The 22450-nt window shown below is 42.1% G+C and overlaps 1 protein-coding gene across 4 annotated transcripts in view; it reads right to left on the minus strand.

Moving 5' to 3' along the window:
* The window catches only part of mtus1b (microtubule associated tumor suppressor 1b), a 204178-nt gene that overhangs the window by 56349 nt on the left and 125379 nt on the right, over window positions 1-22450 (minus strand). For all 4 annotated transcript variants that reach the window (XM_072570273.1, XM_072570254.1, XM_072570264.1 and 1 more), the window contains one exon: window positions 2688-2908. In XM_072570273.1, the coding sequence (XP_072426374.1) occupies window positions 2688-2908 (221 nt within the window). The remainder of the gene's footprint in view (window positions 1-2687; window positions 2909-22450) is intronic.

A 22450-nucleotide genomic window follows, 5' to 3' on the forward strand; every position in this document is an offset into this window, starting at 1 on the left:
GTCCATGCTTGTATTCTTTTTTCCAAAGTGCAAGACCTCGCATTTGCTCACATTTAATTCCATCAGTCATTTCCTGGACCACTTTTCCAAACTGTCTAGATCCTTCTGCAGCCTCCCCACTTCCTCAGTACTACCTGCCTGTCAACCTAACTTCGTATCATCGGCAAACTTCGCTAGAATGCCCCCATTCCCTTCATCCAGATCATTAATATATAACGTGAACAGCGGTGGCCCCAACACTGAACCCTGCAGGAGACCGCTTGTCACTGGCTGCTATTCCGAAAACGAACCTTTTATCCCAAGTCTCTGCCTTCTGTCAGACAGCCAATCCTCAATCCATCCCAGTAGCTCACCTCGAACACCATGGGCCCTCACCTTGCTCAGCAGCCTCCCGTGTAGCACCTTATCAAAGGCCTTTTGGAAGTAGAGGTAGACCACATCCACTGGGTTTCCCTGGTCTAACCTACTTGTCACCTCTTCAAAGAATACCAACAGGTTTGTTAGGCATGACCTCCCCTGACTAAATCCATGTTGACTTGTTCTAATCCGATCCTGCTCTTCCAAGAATTTAGAAACATCATTAAATGATGGATTCTAGAATTTTGCCAACAACCGAGGTTAGGCTAATTGGCCTATAATTTTCCATCTTTTTTCTTGATCCTTTCTTGAACAAGGAGGTTACAACAGTGATCTTCCAATCATCTGGGACTTTCCGTAACTCCAGTGACTCTTGAAAGATCTCAACCAACGCCTCCGCTATTTCCTCAGCCACCTCCCTCAGAACTCTAGGATGTAGCCCATTGGGGCCAGGAGATTTATCAATTTTAAGACCTTTTAGCTTTTCTAGCACTTTCTCTTCTGTAATGTAAACCATACTCAACTCAGCCCCCCGACTCCCTTTAATTGTTGGGATATTACTCAGGTCTTCCACTGTGAAGACTGATGCAAAGTACTCAAGTTCTCCTGTTATTTCCTTATCTCCCATCACTAGGCTTCCAGCATCAGTTTGAAGTGGCCAAATGTCTACTCTTGCCGGTCATTTGTTTCTTATGTATTGAAAGAAACTTTTACTATCATTTCTAATATTACTAACTAGCCTACCTTCATATTTGATCCTCTCCTTCCTTATTTCTCTCTTTGTTATCCTCTGTTTGTTTTTGTAGCCTTCCCAAGACTTAGATGTTAACTTTCAGATCTATGCCCGAGAATTCATACATCCCTCTTTTCCTGCAAGATTTTGTAGTCTTTTACCGTGAATGTTATTCAGTTCCTCATTCTTATTGCCAAAGCCCACATTTCCCCAAATAACATTGTCTGCCAACTTGCTGCCCATTCACTTGACCCACCTATCTCTCTACATCAGCCCCATGTCTTCTCCATCTGTGTCATCTGCATACGTGGAAATAGTACATGCACTTTGCTCATGAAAACAGACTGTAAATAGTTGCAGCCCCAGTACTCATCTCTCTAGCACTCAACGAGTGACAGTTTACTATCTGAAGACAGTCCACTTATCCCAACTCTTCATTAGCCAATCCCTTGAAAAGATCTCAAACTCAATTGCTTCAGCAACACATCTGGGCTCTAGCCCCCCCTACAGTTAATGATCTGTTTCCCTACTTTAAATGATTTGGGTCAATGGATGTCAGCTATTTTTGTTCAAATTTCAAGACACTTGCAACAGGCACAATTCGAAGTCTATTTGCATGTGGAGCAATTGAAAAAATGCACATGGATATTCACAGCTAAGATACAGATTTTACAAATTACTTCTGATTAAGCTTCTTATAGCATTATTGAGTGTCCCATTATATAGCACACATTTATAAAATAGCAAAAAGTTCACTTATAGGCAAATGCACAAATTTTTTAACTGAACTCTAATTCAGTTTGGAATAAAATTAACAAAAACCTTGATTCTCTCATGTTTCCCCACAAATTAAAAACCTATGGCAGATACATGGAATTAGGCCACAGATTAGCCATGCTTTCACTGGATGGCAGAACAGGCTCAAAGGGCTGAAGGTTTTACAAAGAAACAGGACTAGACCAATTCTATTCAAATGAGCAAGAACAAACCATTTGAGTTATTCAAATAGAGGTCCTAGATTGAACTTCAAATCCCGTGTAACAATGCAAGAATTACATTCTCTAAAACAGGATTCTACAATTCAAACAAAATGACTAAACTCCACAGTTAAGCCCGCATTTAACAAGAACTGTACACAACAGACTGCAATAGGCCTCAACCTACAAAAGATACTCAAAAGTCAGCTGTTTACACTGAAACAGAAAAACTCAAATACCCAGCCAGCTGGTGGTTCAATTCACATTCAAGACGACCATCCAAATGCCAAATTTGGATATTCATTTTGTTAAACAAATTCTATTTAATTTTTAGTCTTAGGAGTGAAAAAGGCCTGAACATTGATTTACATGAATTACTTGTTTCTGGTACTTTACAGTTTTTGCAATCAAGATTGAATACCACACCTTGAACACGCATCTGAACCTTCTCAAAATTCTATGAAAGCTTGATTAAAATTAGCTATAAGATTCCCATCTCTTCTGACGAATTATTAAAACAACACATCACAAGAAATTCAAATTTACATGTATCAGGTTGTCCTATTATTTCAGTGGAAAAAGGCAAAATGGAGCAATAGAGCAAAGGAACACATCCTTACCTGGGTTTGAAGATACTGAATTACTACTGCTACAGCTTCAAATCTTTGGTTATTTGCTTTTAATAGTTCTTTCAACCATGTAATCCACGCAACCTGTTTCTCACATTTTGCTTTGTAGTGAGGTAACCCAAGGGATTCTGGTGGAGCCCGAGTTGACACACGAGTCATTTGGGAACTTGGCTTCTGTGTGGAAGAGTTTGATTTCACCCAAGTTTTGTCAGCTAGGAAGTAAAAACAATGAGCATTATAGTACATCTTTTTTGCACAGAAGTAGAGATTTACTAAAGGTTACAGGTTTTAAAAAAAAGTAACAGGACTGAAAACTTTTGGCTATAGATTATGAACTTCAAACAGAGTAATTGGTAATGTTGAATTCAACCCATTATGGAAGAAACTTGCCTCCGTAATTGGTCCAGCCTATTAGTGAACCCAACCCAATGATTATCTTCTGAAGTGGCTATGCATATCACTTATATTTAACCTATTTCTCAAAGCATAATTTGCTGTAAAAGCTCAGCAGGTCAAGCAGTATCTGTGGAGAGAAATGTGTTAATGTTTTGAGGAAGGGTCACTCGACCTGAATCTTCCACTCTGATTTCTCTCCACAGATGCCAGAACTGCTCTGCTTTTCCAACAATTTCTACTTTTGTTCAACTTACAGCATCCACAGTTCTTCCAGTTTTTCTATTTGTAGTCAACCTGTTCAGAGATGCCATTATAGAACATATGGGACTTGAACATGGGTCTAGTGTTCCAGGAGTAGGGACACTACCACTGTACTACAAAAATCGTATCTCTGGCACATCACTTATTTGAAGTGAAACAATAATCATCTGGAGTCAGATAAAGCTTTAGTGGTAGTGTCCCACTTTTTGAGCCAGGATGCCAGTGTTCAAGTCCCACCTGCTCCAGATGAATGTATGCATACAATAACACTGTACAGATCAATAGAAAAATACCTGAAGAATAATCACCCTGCAGGATATACCAGTTCAAGGCAACTCACCAGCACTCCAGGTCAAGTAGGGACAGAAAACTGTGGTCAGCCATGCTGCTGACCAATATATCCCACGACAAATTAAATCATTAGGAATCCAGACAACAAATTCTCATTTTACCTTCTATTAGTGACATATGTGCATATCTTTCATATGTATGTTTAGTAAGACAATGCACATATAAAAAGTGAAATCAATTCACTTATTAGGAAACATTTGGTTGCACTAGACACTACAAAGGCAATGGGTCCTAACAACATTTTGGCAATAATATTGAAGTCAGACTTCAAAACTTGCTGATCCTCTAGCCAAGCCCACCTACCCCATTTACCGCATCTACTCTACCATGTAGAAAATTGACTAAGTATGTCCTGTATACAAAAGTAACAAATCCAAACCGGCCAATAACTGTCCTATTACTTTAGTGGTTGAGTGGATGGAAGGTATTAACAGTGCTATGAGGCAAACCTACTTAGCAACAGACTGCACCCTGATCATCAGTTTGGATTCTACCATGGCCACAATACGGCCTTGGTTCCAACATAGACAAAGCAGAACAATTCAGGTGAGGGGGAAGTGAAAGACCTTATCCTTGACATCAAGGAACTAAAGCAAAACTGAAGTCAATGAGACTCTGAAGGAAAATTCTCTGCTGGGTAGAGTCAAATGGTTATGGGAGGTTGGCCTTCAGGAATCTCAACTGCAGGATCTCTCTGCAGGGTTTACTTAAACTAGTGCCCTAAGCCAAGCAGTCTTCAAATGACTTTCCCTCAATCATAAGGCAAAAATTTGGATTGCTCATTTACCGTAGCATACATGTTCAAAACACCATCCACAACTCTATAATGAAGCAGCCAACAATATCCAGACTTATGCAATATCCGAACACAAAAATGCCAGTTAATGATCACCTTCAACAAGAGAAAATATAACAAATCACCCCACCCCCACCATCCCCCCACACCCCTTGACAATTAATGGGATTATGATCACAATCCCCCCCACAATCAACATCCTGGTGTTTACCATTGATCAGGTACTGAACTGCCACATTAGTAGTTACAAGTGCAGGTCAGAGGTTAAAAATACTACAGTGGGTAACTCAGCTCCTGACTCCCCAAATCCTGTTCACCAACGACAAGGCACAAGTCAGGCATGTGACGGAATACTCCACACTTGCCTTGATCAGTGCAACCCCAACACCACAAGCAGCTTTACACCATCCAGAACAAAGCAGCCCACTTGATTGACACTATATCCACAAATATCCACTCCCTTCATCACTAACACTAAGCATCAGCAATCTGTACTACGTACATGATGCACTGCAGAAATTCACCAAAAAGACTGAGACAGCACCTTCCAAACCCATGGCTATTTCCATCAAGAAGAACAAGGCAGCAGATATTTGGGAACACCACCACTTGCAAGTTCCCCTCCAGGATCCTCACTATCCTGACAAATATATTGCTGTTAGTCCATGGTGACTGGGTCAAAATCCTGGAATTCCTTCCCTAATGGCACTGTGGATCTACAGACAGCAAATGGACTCCAGTTGGTTCAAGCCAGCAGCACACCACTACTGACGCCCATATCTCAAGAATGGAATTAAAATATTAATCGTGAGGAAGGATATACAGCAAGTTCAGCTGAAATAACCAGCTATGACCATTTGTCAGGACTTCAAAGAAATCTGGGTCCAATGGAGAAATGTAAAAAGAGAACAAAGCTGGTAGAATTAGGAAGTAGTGTTGAAATTTTCCTTAAGCTGCAATTTATTAAGGTTTTTTTTAAAAAAAAAAGGTAGTGTGAAATAAGTGACATGGTAACTAGAAATTAACAACCTTGGTATCACAATTGCACTTTGCAGATGTTGTGACTTGGAACATCGTGAAATGCAGAGATCAAGTGGAGTGCATCCATTTCAGAAAAAGGTGATTTGTGCACACACAAGGAAACATCAACAGCATGTCCATTACATGGCCAATACTAAAATGGCAAGGTTAATTTGGGACCCATATGTCTAACTTCCACCACCCTCACCCCTACCAATCACTAACCCCCTCCAACTGCTAACTTTGGAAGGGCGAACAGAAATATAGAGTATGGGCTAATGTTAAGATTTTTGGTAGTGTGGATGAGCAAAGAGATCTTGGTGTCCATGTGCACAGACCCCTGAAAGTTGCTACCCAGGTTGATAGGGTTGTTAAGGCAGCATACGATGTGTTAGCCTTTATTGGTAGAGGGACTGTGCTTTGGAGCCATGAGGACATGTTTCAACTGTACGAAACTCTGGTTCAGCCATATTTAGGAATATTACATACATTATAGGAAGGATGTGGAAGCATTGGAAATGGTGCAGAGGAGATTTACCAAGATGTTGCCTGGTCTTACAAGGAAAGGTTGAGGGACTTGAGGCGGTTTTTGTTAGCAAGGTGGTGGTTAAAAGGTGACTTAATTGAGGTGTACAAGATGATCAGAGTATTAAATAGGATGGACAGTGCAAGCCTTTTTCCTCAGATGGTGATGGATAGCACGAGGGGACATAGCTTTAAATTCAGGGGTGAAAGATATAGGACAAATGTCAGAGGCCGGCTCTTTTCTCAGTAATAGGGGAATGGAATGCCCTGCCTGCAACAGTAGTAGACTCGCCAACTGTAAAGGCATTTAAAATGGTCGTTGGATAAATATGTGGATGATAATGGAATAGTGTAGGTTAGATTGGTTTCACAGGTCGGTTCAACATAGATGGCCAAAGAGCCTGTACTGCACTATAATGTTCTATGTTCCATTAACTGTTCACATGCCACAGTAGATATTCATGCAATTGTTTATGCCAGACTCAAGCCAATTACAAGTATATTCTCATTTCAAATGCATTATTTAAACAGTCCAGATGTTCTCTTCCAAACTCTGCTCTGATCCATTTAATCAGCATTTTCAGTATTCCTCCTGACTGTTCTATCAAAGCAGCAATTGTTCGACCATAGATCTAAGACCTTTAGGAAATAATTTACATTGTACACAAATGTACAGGAGTACATTGTTTGCATCCCTTAATGCTTCAATTTGTATTTCAAAGTATTCGCAACAACTAGAATTATTAGGTTTTCATGTAATAATTCGGCGGCGGCGGGTGGGGGGGGGGGGGGGGGGAGGCTGTGGAAACAGTAACAGTTATGATTATGTATTTGCTGGTTCAATTAAACCATATTTCATGGAAGTTATATTAATTCACCAGCAAATTTTACAGCTCAGTACTTCAAAGACTAGAACTTCATGTTCCCCTATTTCTAACCAGCATAATGTTAAGCAAAGTAAAATTAGAAAAGGTGGTTTTTGCAAAGATGTATGAGTGGTAAAAATCCTGACACTATATCACTTCACAACCCTTCTCCCGTGAATCTCAAATCATGCGTTGCAACCACACTGAATTTAGTCCATTAGTTTGTGACTCGTCATATCTTGGAAAATTTGCATTTATTTGCAAATGGATGATCAAAGACTTGAACTGTTCATGTGTCTAGATAAGTGTAGTTCCAACGCCCACAATGCCTGATGTATTCTAGACTTATTAATTTCAATGGAAATTCATCCATTAGCTGGACAATTTCACAATGTGCTAGTTTTAAACATAAAACAAGACAAACAACATCTCAAACTTGTAAACATCACCTATTACGACATGAGCAAATGCATGGAAAGAATCACCATGTTAAGTTCCTTCCAAGTCAAGCCATATCATCCTGACTCAGGCACATGTAATTTCATGTACAACTACAATCCGGCAATATTCTGACAGCATTGTGGAAATAATTTATGCACACACTAGTGGTTCAAGGTGATAATCACCAAAGCCAACTATAGATGGATTAAAAGTGTTTCCTCCAATGCTGCACTGCAGCACATGAACTTGCATTGTTTTCTTTACAAATGCGATGATGACTAAAAACAATTATCCTCTAAAGGCTTTGAGCTTGTTTTCCCCTCATTTCTCACAAGGTGCTTGAAATAGTTTCCCCTGGCTACATCACATATTTTGCCAATTTCCTGAGATCTTGTTATGCGCTCCCCTTCGAGAACTTACTACTCTTTTAACCTTGCTAAATGTATGAAGTCTTACCTGAAAAACAACAATTCAAGTAGCTTGAACTGAACTTCACTGACCATGACGATCAACAAGGTCAAAATGCAGCATCGATAGATGGATCTACTGTTTGTTGGTTGAAACAGCCCCTCAGTGACTAATTCAAATGTTTACAGTTTGGGAGGCTATTTCACACTCTGAACGGCCAATTCAACCTACTACTACCATTCCACCATCTTATTCCCATTGCCCTGAAAATGTCTACTCTCCCTCTTAACTCTAACTAACAAACAAACAAACGAAGAAAATTACGGATTTGGATTGCTTGAATTTTATTTTATTGGCTATACTTAAGTAGCAGCATCGATAAAATAGTGTCTACATTCCATTTAGTTATGGCTGCAGAGCTCAGGCCTGTGACTTACATACCCAACCATATATGGGCAATCCTAGATGTGCCTGGTGGTCTTGTTGACCTTGTGGCAGAGATACCTCCAAGTGGAATAACTCAAACTCAATTTTAAGTGGCTCAAGTGACAATTGCGGCACGGTGATGCATTCACAAGGCAGCAAGTTTCATGAATACCATGTTTCAGGATGTGTTCATTCTGCAACGGAAGAGAAAAGGGAGATAAAGTAACATGGAAGGGTAATGGCAAGGGGTGTAGACAGGCATCTCTATGGCTATAGATGTGACTCTGATGCGATGTTGCAGGTCTTGAATTCAGGTCATATTGCAGGTCAAGTATGCCATGGAATATTTGCATAGACATCCAGAGATCATGGCTGAAGTTTGAATCAGTGATAGAAAAGGAAACTGACTTTATGCAAGCAGACTTCAGGGAGTTACCTAGAAAGGTGAAGAGCATGACTTCAGAGTAGCAATCTTCAGTGTCACACAGTAGCAAGTATAGATCATAGGACACAGGAGCACATGGTGGTGATTCAACCCATTGAGTCAACTCCAATGAGATCTTATAAATCCTCAACTCCATTTCCTTGTGTTTTCATAGAATCCCGACAGTTCATTGAGCCCATCGAATCTGCAGTGGACACTCAAACACCTACCACCCAGACCCACCCCTCCCCCTGCCCTTTCCTCAAGTCCCAGATTTCCTATAGCTAACCCAAACTACAGCACAAAACTAGCATGGCCAATCCATCTAGCCTGCAGATCTTTGCACTGTGGGAGGAAACTGGAGCACTGGGTGGAACCCACACAGACAAAGGGAGAACATTCAAACTCCACACTGTGTCACCCAAGGCTAGAAATGAATATGGATCCCTGGTGCTGTGAGGCAGCAGTGCCAACAACTGAACTGTCCCAAAAAATTAACTTCCCTTACTGACTAAAAACTTACATCTCAGCCTAGAATCTACATCAGACTCAGTCTCAACAGTCCTCTGTGGTAATGAATGCCATAGACTCATTACCCTTAACAGATTCCTGACCTAGGTCTTAAATTGCACCTGGTGACTTCTGGTCCTAGAATCTCCCACTAAAGGGAAACTTTCTGCATCTAGCCTGTCAAGTTCCTTAAGAATCTTCAATATTTGGGAATAATGAGACAGAGCAGATGAATGCATGATTGGAGGAGGGTGGAAGAGTGACGGCAGGCTTTAGATTCAAGGTATTAGGACAGTTTCTGGTTGGAGTGAAATTTGTACAAAAGTTGGACAGGTTACATTCTAACAGGAATGGGACCAATAAATTCACAGGGAGGTTTTGTTAGGATTGATTTAAAACAGATTGACAGAGGACAAGTATTTTGAGGGAAGAGAAGCAGAGATAGAGTTACAAGTTAAAGCACTAGTCAGTGTCTGGAAGGTAGAGGGCACATTGACTGGATAACAAATATTTGGAGTTCAGCATTGTTAAAATCAAACCTGTTTTAACACAGGGAGCCCAAGGAACATATAGATGAAATGAGGACAGATCTATGATAGCACACCTCCACATGAAGATCACCAATTTGGCTGAAAACTGGGCAGGATTGGTACCTCAACATACTAGGTTGGATAGTCATCAGACCAAGATTGGTGGTGGTGAATAGATAGAGGGATATATCACAATATTCATTGTGCAATTTTATTAGTGAGGGGTGATGTATTTAACCGATCAAGTGAGACTTTAAATGGCAGAAGTAACAAGATGGGAAAACAGTATTGGGTGTACTATAGGCCAGTCAGGTAGAGATACAAGATCAAATTTGAGACAAGTCTTAAGAATAACCAGGCAGTAATACTAGGCGGTTTTAATGACTCCAATATTTACTGTGATAGTTTTTGCATGCAATCAAGAGAGTAAATAAAATTCTTTAAACTGCCTCTCGGAAAAGCTTTTCAGACTTTCCATAGAAAGCTCAACAAGAGGGAAACTTCTGCGCATAATACTCAAATAAGCTTGGACGGCTGAAAAACAGATCAGATAGACTGCTTGAGATAATCGAGCATAACTCAATAGGTTTAGGATCATGATGAAGATGGATAAAGTTGGGCTGGGAATTAAAATGTTCTAAATTGAGGAAAGGTTTATCTCCCTAAGATACAATATGGTTTAAACTGACTGGAAACAGCTACTTGTGAATAAAACAGGTCAGAATGATAGGAGGCAGTCAAGGAAGGAAAAATCTCAAGAGTCCAGCTGTTATTAGAGTCTTAGAAACGTACAGCATGGAAATAGACCCTTCGGTCCAACCCGTCCATGCCAACCAGATATCCCAACCCAATCTCGTCCCACCTGCCAGCACATATCCCTCCAAACCCTTCCTATTCACATACCCATCCAAATGCCTCAAACGTTGCAACTGTACCAGCCTCGACCACTTCCTCTGGCAACTCATTCCAAACACATACCACCCTCTGTGTGAAAAAGTTGCTCATTAGGTCTTTCCTCTCTCACCCCAGACCTATGCCCTCTAGTTCTGGACTCCCCCACCCCAGGGAAAAGACTTTGCCTATTTACCCTATCCATGCCCCTCAATTTTGTAAACCTCTGTAAGGTCACCCCTCAGCCTCCGATTCTCCAGGGAAACCTGCCCCAGCCTGTTCAGCCTTTCCCTATAGCTCAAATCCTCCAATACTGGCAATGTCCTTGTAAATTTTTTCCAAACCCTTTCAAGTTTCACAACACCTTTCCAATAGGAAGGAGACCAGAATTGCATGCAATATTCCAACATTGGCCTAACCAATGTACTGTAGAGCCGCAACATGACCTCCCAACTCCTGTACTCAATACTCTGACCAATAAAGGAAAGCATACCAAACGCCTTCTTCACTATCCTATCTACCCAAGACTCCACTTTCAAGGAGCTATGAACCTGCACTCCAAGGTCCCTTTGTTCAGCAACACTCCCGAGGACCTTACCATTAAGTGTAGAAGTCCTGCTAAGATTTGCTTTCCCAAAATGCAGCACCTCTCATTTATCTGAATTAAATTCCATCTGCCACTTCTCTGCCCATTGACCCAACTGGTCAAGATCCTGTTGTAACCTGAGGTAACCCCCTTCATTGTCCACTATACCTCCAATTTTGGTGTCATCTGCAAACTTACTAATGGTACCCTCTTATGCTCACATCCAAACCATTTACGTAAATGATAAAAAGTAGAGAACCCAGCACTGATCCTTGTGGCACTCCACTGGTCACAGGCCTCCAGTCTGAAAAACAACCCTCCACCACCATCCTCTGTCTTCTACCTTTGAGCCAGTTCTGTATCCAAATGGCTAGTTCTCCCTGTATTCCGACAGATCTAACCTTGCTAATCAGTCTCCCATGGGGAACCTTGTCGAACGCCTTACTGAAGTCCATATAGATCACTGAGGTAAAAAAAATGACTGCAGATGCTGGAAAGCAAATACTGGATAAGCGGTGCTGGAAGAGCACAGCAGTTCAGGCAGCATCCAACGAGCAGCGAAATCGACGTTTCGGGCAAAAGCCCTTCATCAGGAATAAAGGCAGTGAGCCTGAAGCATGGAGAGATAAGATAGAGGAGGGTGGGGGTGGGGAGAGAGTAGCATAGAGTACAATGGGTGAGTGGGGGAGGAGATGAAAGTGATAGGTCAAGGAGGAGAGGGTGGAGTGGATAGGTGGAAAAGGAGATAGGCAGGTCGGACAAGTCCGGACAAGTCAAGGAGACAGTGCTGAGCTGGAAGTTTGAAACTAGGATGAGGAGGGGGAAGGGGAAATGAGGAAGCTGTTGAAGTCCACATTGATGCCCTGGGGTTGAAGTGTTCCGAGGCGGAAGATGAGGCGTTCTTCCTCCAGGCGTCTGGTGGTGAGGGAGCGGCGGTGAAGGAGGCCCAGGACCTCCATGTCCTCGGCAGAGTGGGACGGGGAGTTGAAATGTTGGGCCACGGGGCGGTTTGGTTGATTGGTGCGGGTGTCTCGGAGATGTTCCCTAAAGCGCTCTGCTAGGAGGCGCCCAGTCTCCCCAATGTAGAGGAGACCACATCGGGAGCAACGGATACAATAAATGATATTAGTGGATGTGCAAGTAAAACTTTGATGGATGTGGAAGGCTCCTTTAGGGCCTTGGATAGAGGCGAGGGAGGAGGTGTGGGCGCAGGTCTTACAGTTCCTGCGGTGGCAGGGGAAAGTGCCAGAATGGGAGGGTGGATCATAGGGGGGTGTGGACCTGACCAGGTAGTCACGGAGGGAACGGTCTTTGCGGAAGACGGAAAGGGGTGGGGAGGGAAATATATCCCTGGTGGTGGGGTCTGTTTGGAGGTGGCGGAAATGTCAGCAGATGATTTGGTTGATGCGAAGGTTTGTAGGGTGGAAGGTGAGCACCAGGGGCGTTCTGTCCTTGTTACGGTTGGAGGGGTGGGGTTTGAGGGCAGAGGTGCGGGATGTGGACGAGATGCGTTGGAGGGCATCTTTAACCACGTGGGAAGGGAAATTGCGGTCTCTAAAGAAGGAGGCCATCTGGTGTGTTCTATGGTGGAACTGGTCCTCCTGGGAGCAGATACAGCGGAGGCGGAGAAATTGGGAATACGGGATGCCATTTTTGCAAGAGATAGGGTGGGAAGAGGTGTAATCCAGGTAGCTGTGGGAGTCGGTGGGTTTGTAGAAAATGTCAGTGTCAAGTCGGTCGTCACTAATGGAGATGGAGAGGTCCAGGAAGGGGAACGAGGTGTCAGAGATGGTCCAGGTAAATTTAAGGTTAGGGTGGAATGTGTTGGTGAAGTTGATGAATTGCTCAACCTCCTCGCGGGAGCACGAGGTGGCGTCAATGCAGTCATCAATGTAGCGGAGGAAGAGGTGGGGAGTGGTGCCGGTGTAATTACGGAAGATCAACTGTTCTACATAGCCAACAAAGAGACAGGCATAGCTGGGGCAAATACGTGTGCCCATGGCTACGCCTTTGGTCTGGAGGAAGTGGGAGGAATCAAAGGTGACGACCGACTTGACACTGACATTTTCTACAAACCCACCGACTCCCACAGCTACCTGGATTACACCTCTTCCCACCCTATCTCTTGCAAAAATGGCATCCCGCATTCCCAATTTCTCCGCCTCCGCTGTATCTGCTCCCAGGAGGACCAGTTCCACCATAGAACACACCAGATGGCCTCCTTCTTTAGAGACCGCAATTTCCCTTCCCACGTGGTTAAAGATGCCCTCCAACGCATCTCGTCCACATCCCGCACCTCTGCCCTCAAACCCCACCCCTCCAACCGTAACAAGGACAGAACGCCCCTGGTGCTCACCTTCCACCCTACAAACCTTCGCATCAACCAAATCATCTGCTGACATTTCCGCCACCTCCAAAAAGACCCCACCACCAGGGATATATTTCCCTCCCCACCCCTTTCCGTCTTCCGCAAAGACCGTTCCCTCCGTGACTACCTGGTCAGGTCCACACCCCCCTATGACCCACCCTCCCATTCTGGCACTTTCCCCTGCCACCGCAGGAGCTGTAAGACCTGCGCCCACACCTCCTCCCTCACCTCTATCCAAGGCCCTAAAGGAGCCTTCCACATCCATCAAAGTTTTACTTGCACATCCACTAATATCATTTATTGTATCCGTTGCTCCCGATGTGGTCTCCTCTACATTGGGGAGACTGGGCGCCTCCTAGCAGAGCGCTTTAGGGAACATCTCCGAGACACCCGCACCAATCAACCAAACCGCCCCGTGGCCCAACATTTCAACTCCCCCTCCCACTCTGCCGAGGACATGGAGGTCCTGGGCCTCCTTCACCGCCGCTCCCTCACCACCAGACGCCTGGAGGAAGAACGCCTCATCTTCCGCCTCGGAACACTTCAACCCCAGGGCATCAATGTGGACTTCAACAGCTTCCTCATTTCCCCTTCCCCCCACCTCATCCTAGTTTCAAACTTCCAGCTCAGCACTGTCTCCTTGACTTGTCCGGACTTGTCCGACCTGCCTATCTCCTTTTCCACCTATCCACTCCACCCTCTCCTCCTTGACCTATCACTTTCATCTCCTCCCCCACTCACCCATTGTACTCTATGCTACTCTCTCCCCACCCCCACCCTCCTCTAGCTTATCTCTCCATGCTTCAGGCTCACTGCCTTTATTCCTGATGAAGGGCTTTTGCCCGAAACGTCGATTTCGCTGCTCGTTGGATGCTGCCTGAACTGCGGTGCTCTTCCAGCACCACTAATCCAGTATATCCATATAGATCACATCTCCTGCTCTGCCCTCATCAATCCTCTTTATTACTTCTTTAAAAGAAAAACTCAATCAAGTTTGTGAGACATGATTTCCCATGCACAAAGCCATGTTGATTATCCCTAATCAGTCCTTGCCTTTCCAAATACATTTACTTACTGTCCCTCAGGATTCCCTCTAACAACTTGCCCACCACCGACATCAGGCTCAATGATAGTTCCCCGACTTGTCCTTAGTACTCTTCTTAAACAGTGGCATCATGTTAGCCAACCTCCATTCTTCCAGCACCTCACCTGTGACTATCGGTGATACAAATCTCTCAGCAGGAGGCCCAGTAATTACTTCTCTAGCTTCCCACAGACTTCTCTGGTACACCTGATCAGGTCCTGGGGATTTATCCACCTTTCTGCGTTTCAAGACATCCAGCACTTCCTCCTTTGTAATTTGAACATTTTGCAAAGTGTCACCATCTATTTCCCTACATTCTATATCTTCCATGACCTTTCCACGGTAAATACTGATGCAAAATACTCATTTAGTATCTCCCCCATTTTCTGCGACTCCGCACAAAGGCCGTCTTTGCTGATCTTTGAGAGGGTCTATTCTCTCCCTCGTTACTCTTTTGTCCTTAATGTATTTGTAAATACTCTTTGGATTCTCCTTAATTCTATTTGCCAAAGCTATCTCATGTCCTCTTTTTGCCCTCCTGATTTCCCTCTTACGTATACTCCTACTGCCTTTATACTCTAAGAATTCACTACCTATCCTATCTATACTTTAGGCATGCTTCCTGTGGGGCCAAGACTGGAGAACTCTGGTTACCAATAGGTATGAAAAGGTTGGGATTACAGCAGACAGGACAGAATTCCTAGAGGCATTGTAAACAAAGAAACAAAAACTGAAATTAGGAAAACTAAGTGTAGGGCACAAGAAATCAGTGAGCAGAATAGAAGGAAAACCAGATAGTTTTAAAATAGCAAGACCAAGAGTGGAACCTATTAGCAAACAAGGTAGAGAAGAGAGACCTGGAAGACCTGGACAGAGTCCTCAATGAATACTTTGCATTAGTTTTCATAACTACAAAAAGGACAATAATATAGATTAGGAAAGAGGAATGAGTTAATTTCTTACAAATGAAGAGAAAGGACGTACCAGCAAGTTTAGCAGGTTGTAAAGTACATAAGTGCCCAGACTCTTATGCAATGTATCCTGAGCTGTTCAGGGAGACAGGAAAGGAGATATCAGGAGCCCTGGCAGTAATTTTCAAATCTCTTGTGGCCACAGGTGCTGGAGGGATTTTAATATTGCCCCAGGATTTAAAAACAAGGGAGAAGCGAATAGATGAGGAATTTTTGGACCTGCCAGCAAGACCAATTGAGGGGAAGAACGTACCTGCATTTGGAGAGAGGGGCATTAATTAGGGATAATAATGGATTCAAGGCAATGTTTGACCAATTTGAGGGTAAGGAACCATGAGTGTTGATTAAAGGTATTGTAATTTGATTTGGTCAATCTGGACTCCAGCAAGGCCTTTGTTAACCCCCCTCAAGGCAGATTGGTTCACAAAGTGGGACCTCATAGGATATAAACAAAATGACATGGTGAATCCAAAATTGGCAGGGAGGAAGCAGAGATTGATGGTAGAGGGATGCATCTGTGTCATAAAGTGTCTTCAATGGAGTTTAGATTAGATTAGATTAGATTAGATTACTTACAGTGTGGAAACAGGCCCTTCGGCCCAACAAGTCCACACCGCCCCGCCGAAGCGTAACCCATCCATACCCCTACATCTACATCTACCCCTTACCTAACACTATGGGCAATTTAGCATGGCCAATTCACCTGACCTGCACATCTTTGGACTGTGGGAGGAAACCGGAGCACCCGGAGGAAACCCACGCAGACACAGGGAGAACATGCAAACTCCACACAGTCGCCTGAGGCGGGAATTGAACCCAGGTCTCTGGCGCTGTGAGGCAGCAGTGCTAACTACTGTAGGGTTACATGCTAGGACCTTGGCTTGTGGTGATAGTGAATAATCAGAATTTAAAAACTATAGGGGCCATGATGGAGTAGTTCATAGATGACATGAAAATTGGTAGGGTAATGAATAGATAGCAAACAGAAGAATATCAATGGACTAGTCAGGTGAGCAGTTCAGCAGCAAACAATTCAACCTGAAAAACAAAATTGAGGAAATGAACCTCCAGCTGACAAAAATGAGAAAATACACAGAATGGTAGTAAAGTAACTCCAGAGGAAGGTACCCTGATATCAGATCATCCTTTATTTACTTGGGGAGTCCTTGACACTGATCCACTGATTGCAGTGAATGCCTGTTGAGATCTGCCTGTCCTGAAGGGTTACACCTGAATCTTCAACTTCTCCATCCCCTAATGCTGCCTGGCTTGCTGTGTTCTTCCAGTCTCCTGCTTGTCTGTTTAGATCAGTCAGCCAGAGCTTGATAATTGGGCCAGGTGAACAGCCCCAATCAGGCATTTCACTGTATGAGGTCCACCTGGCTGACACCACTAAAGGTAGAATCTTGAAAAGAACCAAAAGATTAGAGGGACCTCCATGCCTACATGCAAAGATACTTCAAAAATACCAGCCAGTATGGGAAAGTGGATTAAAATAGCATCCAGGAAATTTACTTTTTAGTTGCAGAATGGACAAATTATAGTGGAACTGTATAAAATGATGGTTAGACCATAATTAGAGCAATTCTGGTCACATGACAGGTTGGACATGATTGCACAGAGGACAGCGACCTGTGCTCAAGCTGGTGAGCTATGAGGAACAGCTGAATAAGCTGGGGCCATTTCCAGCAGCTATACAAGTTGCATACCTCTCAGGGGTCCTTGCAAGTTTTAGGGGCATAGATTGGAAGACACTTTCCAGTAGAAGGGCCCATAACTGGGAGCACAGATTTAAGGTAGAGGTAAAGGGTGAAGACAGGAATTGATGAGAAATTATTTCATCCAGGAGGTAGTGGAGTTAGAAATGTTTTTAACATTTAAACAGCATTTAGATATTCAATTGCATTAACATACACTCCAGTATTATGGGCCAAGGACATTATTTAATACAGTCAAGATCTTTGCTGATCACAGACAGTAGGTCAAAAAGGCCTTTGCAATACAAGTCTAAGGGTGCAATTGTTTTTCAAGAGCCTCTATTGATCCCACATCTACGACAATCTCAAGCAATACATCCCGGATCCCCTAAAATTTGATTAAATGAAATCCCTCCCTGTCACCATTGCTGCTTTTTACCAATTACCCGAAATCTGCACCTTCTAATTCTCAAACCTTTGAGCAGCAAATTTGTTTCTTGTCCACTGTCCAGACTCCCACGATTTTGAACACGCCTAATAAATCCGCAACCTTGCTTTCTATGGACAGTCAAAACGTAGCCAATCTTCCGATGCAACTGGAGTTCCGACATTCCCAATAAAGCAGAATCAAGTAGATTTACTTGAAAGCCCAACTGAGTAGGTTAACTAAATAATCCAACAGCTTTATCCAAAAAAATGTTTTCTTTACTAGAGTTTCTCGCCTACTTAACCAAATGCTAGTGGATCAAATTTTCTGTTTTTAGCATATGCAATCAATCAATGAGGAGCCTTATCAGCTGGCAAAACAAACAAAGCCAGAGTAATTTTTTCCTATACAACCACCTCTGCACTGTGTAATGAAAATAAAGTGCTGCAGGGAACCCTAAGTTTAGCGTCATAGCTTTTCAAACAAGTAATTAGTCCAACATCGTAGGCGGCACAGTGGCTCATTTGTTAGATCTGCTGCCTCAGAGACCTGGGTTCAATTCCAGCCTTGGTTGTTTGGTCTGTGGAAGGAAACCTGAGCAAACATGCAGATACTGGAAGAATTTGCAAAGATGAGCAAGTCAGGCAGATTAGCAATAATAAATGCAGGATCATGGGGATAGAGTTGGGAGCCAAGTCTGCGTGGGATACTTGGAGGGTCGGAACAGACTATTTACCAAACAGCCTCTTTCCATACTGTACAAATTCTGTAATCTGTCAGTCATGGACAAATCACAAGGTCAGAGTTGGTAAAGTGTCGCTGGAAAAAGCACAGGAGACCAGTATCATTCCAGAAGCACAAGTCAACGTTTCAGGAAAAACTCTGGGTTTATGCCTAAAACATCAACTTTCTTGCTACTCCGATGCTGCCTGACCTGCTGTGCTTTTTGTAGTGCCATACTTTGTCAACTGACTCTCCAGCATATGCAGTCCTCACTTTTTCTAAATCATATGATCACTGATGCATTCATGCATCTATAAGGACGAGGCACTTTATACGTCAACGTGTACCATAAAATCAGGCTACGTTCAGAAATAGTTCAGTCTTGCAACTCAAACAAGCAGGCAAACAAGAAATGAGGGACTTTAGTTATGCAAAAAGAGAACATGGATTTGGTCTTGATACAGAAAAAAAAGGGGAAGATTTAACGTGCTTAAAATTACAAAAGGTTTTCATATAGTAAACACAAACTGGTTTCACTAGCAGGACAGTGTGTTATCAGGAGGGTAAAGGATGAAGTAAAAATTGGCAAAAGAGCTGGAAGATTGCTTTCCTGGATTATAATCTAGAATGTACTGCTTGAAAAGGGTAGAAGCAAGTGGGAATTGAACAGGTATTCTTAAGGTGTGGGAAAAATAAACTCTCAGGAAATGGGACTGATCGTACAGCACAACACCGGAGTCACAGAGGTTAACTCCCAGGTGCTACATCACAGCCAAGGCAGCATTTCAAACAATGCCACACTCCTTTGGAAATGTGACGAATGTGAAGACTAGATTAGAGAGAGCTCCAACGCATTACCTTTTGACAAAGACTATGGCAGTTCACAAGTTAGTTTTTTTTAAAAAACATTTTATAGGTAATGTTAGACAAAATAGCTTGAAGTGTACCAAATTACTAGGGTCCAGAGAATAATCAGATTGATTTTTAACCATGCTTCACAAGTATTGTAACCCCAGTTGATGTTATTACTGGGCAAGACTAATCCTAGTCAAAAATCTGGCTTCTAGATCACTTTTACTTTAACAAGTTAGTCATTCAGTAAAAGACAAATGCAAATTTGTAGATTCAAGTTTAGATTAGATTAGATTCCCTAGGAAACAGGTCCTTCAGCCCAACCAGTCTACACCAACCCTCTGAAGAGCAACCCACCCAGACCCATTTCCATTTAACTGATGCACCCAACACTACAGGCAATTTAGCATGGCCAGTTCACCTGACCTGCACATCTTTGGACTAATAAGTAGATTATGCAAAAGCAGGCCGTGGATAAGCTATTTTTAAAAAGTCAATTTCAAAGATGTCTAAACAATCCATTATCCCACGAATGCCACAGACATCTCTTTACAGTATTCAGACCAGCAAGAATGCCCTCATCCATCTGCCCTACTGATCTTCACTTAACCGACTTCAACTTCTAGTCAAGAATCTGATAGCTCTGTTGTATCAAGGCTTCAACATTTTCAGCTTCTCATAACCCCTTCAGGTTTTAAACAAAACACTTCTATCTGGAACTTTTAACTTTTCGCTAACACAAAAGGCAATTTATTATAAGTAATTCTAAACCATTTGTCCCTTTATCAGGAGCAACTGCTTTACATATGGAACTTTAGCCAAAAAGCCAGCAGAACTGTCCATATTTTTAAAAAAACCTTTCCCTACTTGTCAATAAACAATGGCATTTCCCCATAATTAAAAGGGATAGAGAGAGAGAAATGGGGACAATTCAATCTTGTAAGCTATTTATCTTGCTTTCTCAGAAAAATTGTTTCTAATGTCAACAGATACATGGTGGCTAATCAGTGAAAAAATAATCAAATGCTATATTGTAGTAATCAACAATTCTTCAATATGCTTTGTGCCATCCTGAGCCAGGTCACTGAGAAGTGTGAATTTGATGCTGTCAGAAAACAAACTTTAACATGGGTACCTGATGCTAACAGTGGAAAAAGCTGTTCAGGGAATCAAATCGCTTTATTGACCAAGTAGGTCACAATGGTAGTTACTGTATACTCAGTAATTACCACAACTGAACTCCTTTGGCAAGAAAGTCTTAATGCATTTCATGTAAATCAAAGTAAAAAAGGGGATTCAAAAATCATCCATCCAACATTACATGGCTCACTAGAACCATTACAGCTATACATTGTTTAAAAAAAACTAACCTAGTTAGATCACCTACAGATAAAGAAACAAAATTGGACATGCCACCTCCTACTTCATTTGCTACATTTTGGATTACAAAGAGGGCACTGCTTCTATATCTGCATTAAAATGAATTTATAACAACGTTTAGATACTTCCTTAGACTTGCTATCCATTAGAGAATAGAATAAGGAAAAAAATTACATGACAATTATTCAACACAAAGCAAAGTTTTCAAATGTAATTTGACTTAAATTCCCAAAACAGAAAATACTTGCCAGTTTTAAAGGAGGACTGGTCGTCTGCACTTCAAGTTATTCTCCCTTCCTACAATAATGCAACATTGTCGACAATTATCTGGATGCAATCTAAGTTTAAGCAGCAAAGTGGGCATCTACAATTCATCATGTATTTACACTAACCCAATTGTTTGTAGCATACATTCACAGACACAGGCTGCAGTTAAAACATGTATCCTCTCTCCTCTTCCACCACAACCCCCTCCCCCACTCAGAATCCCAATCTCTGTTTCGCGACACAAACCTATTCGGAAAACAGGTGCATTCTTGCTGTACACTGACAGAAACTGAAGGTTTTGGAATAATCCTTTTGTAGTCAGTTGCACCCGAATCCGAGTTAGGGAGGATCTTGAACTCCATAACATTTCTTCAAGGTAAAAATGGCAAACCAAAGGAAAAAATCATGCTTATCTACAAATCACGTACTACATAACAGATTCCACCAGTGCAGGTAAACTGGGCAAAAAATCCAATTGCTTTGACTCTCTTTAAACAAGAATAAAAGTCTCTCAAATCCGCCAATTATTTACAGCAGAAGATACGTCTATTTGGTAGAGCTTTCTTTTGGCGTTGACAGTCAAAGACTGAACAAACAGCTACCTACTTTCCACTGGTTGATAAAGCAATAAGCCAGCCTCTAAACTGCACTGATTGTTCATGCTTCATCTACCACAACAAAACAAGGTGGGGGTGGGGACTGAAATACAAAATAAAGCAATCTTGGATTTTCAGTTTTAAATCAAATATTTCAATGTTTTCATGACCATTAAAAATGGTGAATTACATTAAATACAAATTTATGGATTAAAATATTTGATGGTTTCTTCCATTCTTCAAAAGGGAATTCCAACTCCTTAGAGAGCTTATTGTTCTGTAAATAAGTTTCCTGCGAGAATCTGAACTCAGTTCCACACCCAGTCTCAACTGCTGAGCTTTAGAAACTTCAGTTATGGGAAACATTCCAAACTTTTGAAAACCTGTGTTTGTGTGCCAATTCACATTACTTAGCATGCTCCAAGCACACCACTAATTTTAAAAGCTAATAACCAGCTACAAGCAAAATTATTTCAAGTATATACAACCGAGTCTGACTCAGCTCAAATGGTTAAAGATGAAAAAATAAAAATGGTATCTCAGACTTCAATAAAAATTCCTGCAGTTAAAATAACTGATTTTAATTCCGAAGTTTAAATCAACCGGTTGAAACAATTGGTGCTCATTTACGCTTCAATCAATGCACAAATATGGATTCAGCACACATGCAACCCATGGGTTACTCAAGTTTCCCATTTCATTCTTCTAGTTTATCATTACAGCTTCATTTCAGCTAATTTTAGTTTTTAAACACTGGGATATGATTTCATCTTCCTGCAAGAGTACACTGGAATAAAGAATATTGCCAATAACAAGTCCTAGTAGAAAATAAAATGAAACATTACATTCATGTTCCAGATAACCATCCAGGACATGATTTCTGACTAAGAGTTATGTCAAGTTCTGTGGTTTGCAATAAGTTTCTGTTTCCTTTAAGGAACTGTTTGAAGTAATTTGA

Source organism: Chiloscyllium punctatum, chromosome 1 (genome assembly GCF_047496795.1).
Source record: "Chiloscyllium punctatum isolate Juve2018m chromosome 1, sChiPun1.3, whole genome shotgun sequence".
Classification (NCBI taxonomy): domain Eukaryota; kingdom Metazoa; phylum Chordata; class Chondrichthyes; order Orectolobiformes; family Hemiscylliidae; genus Chiloscyllium; species Chiloscyllium punctatum.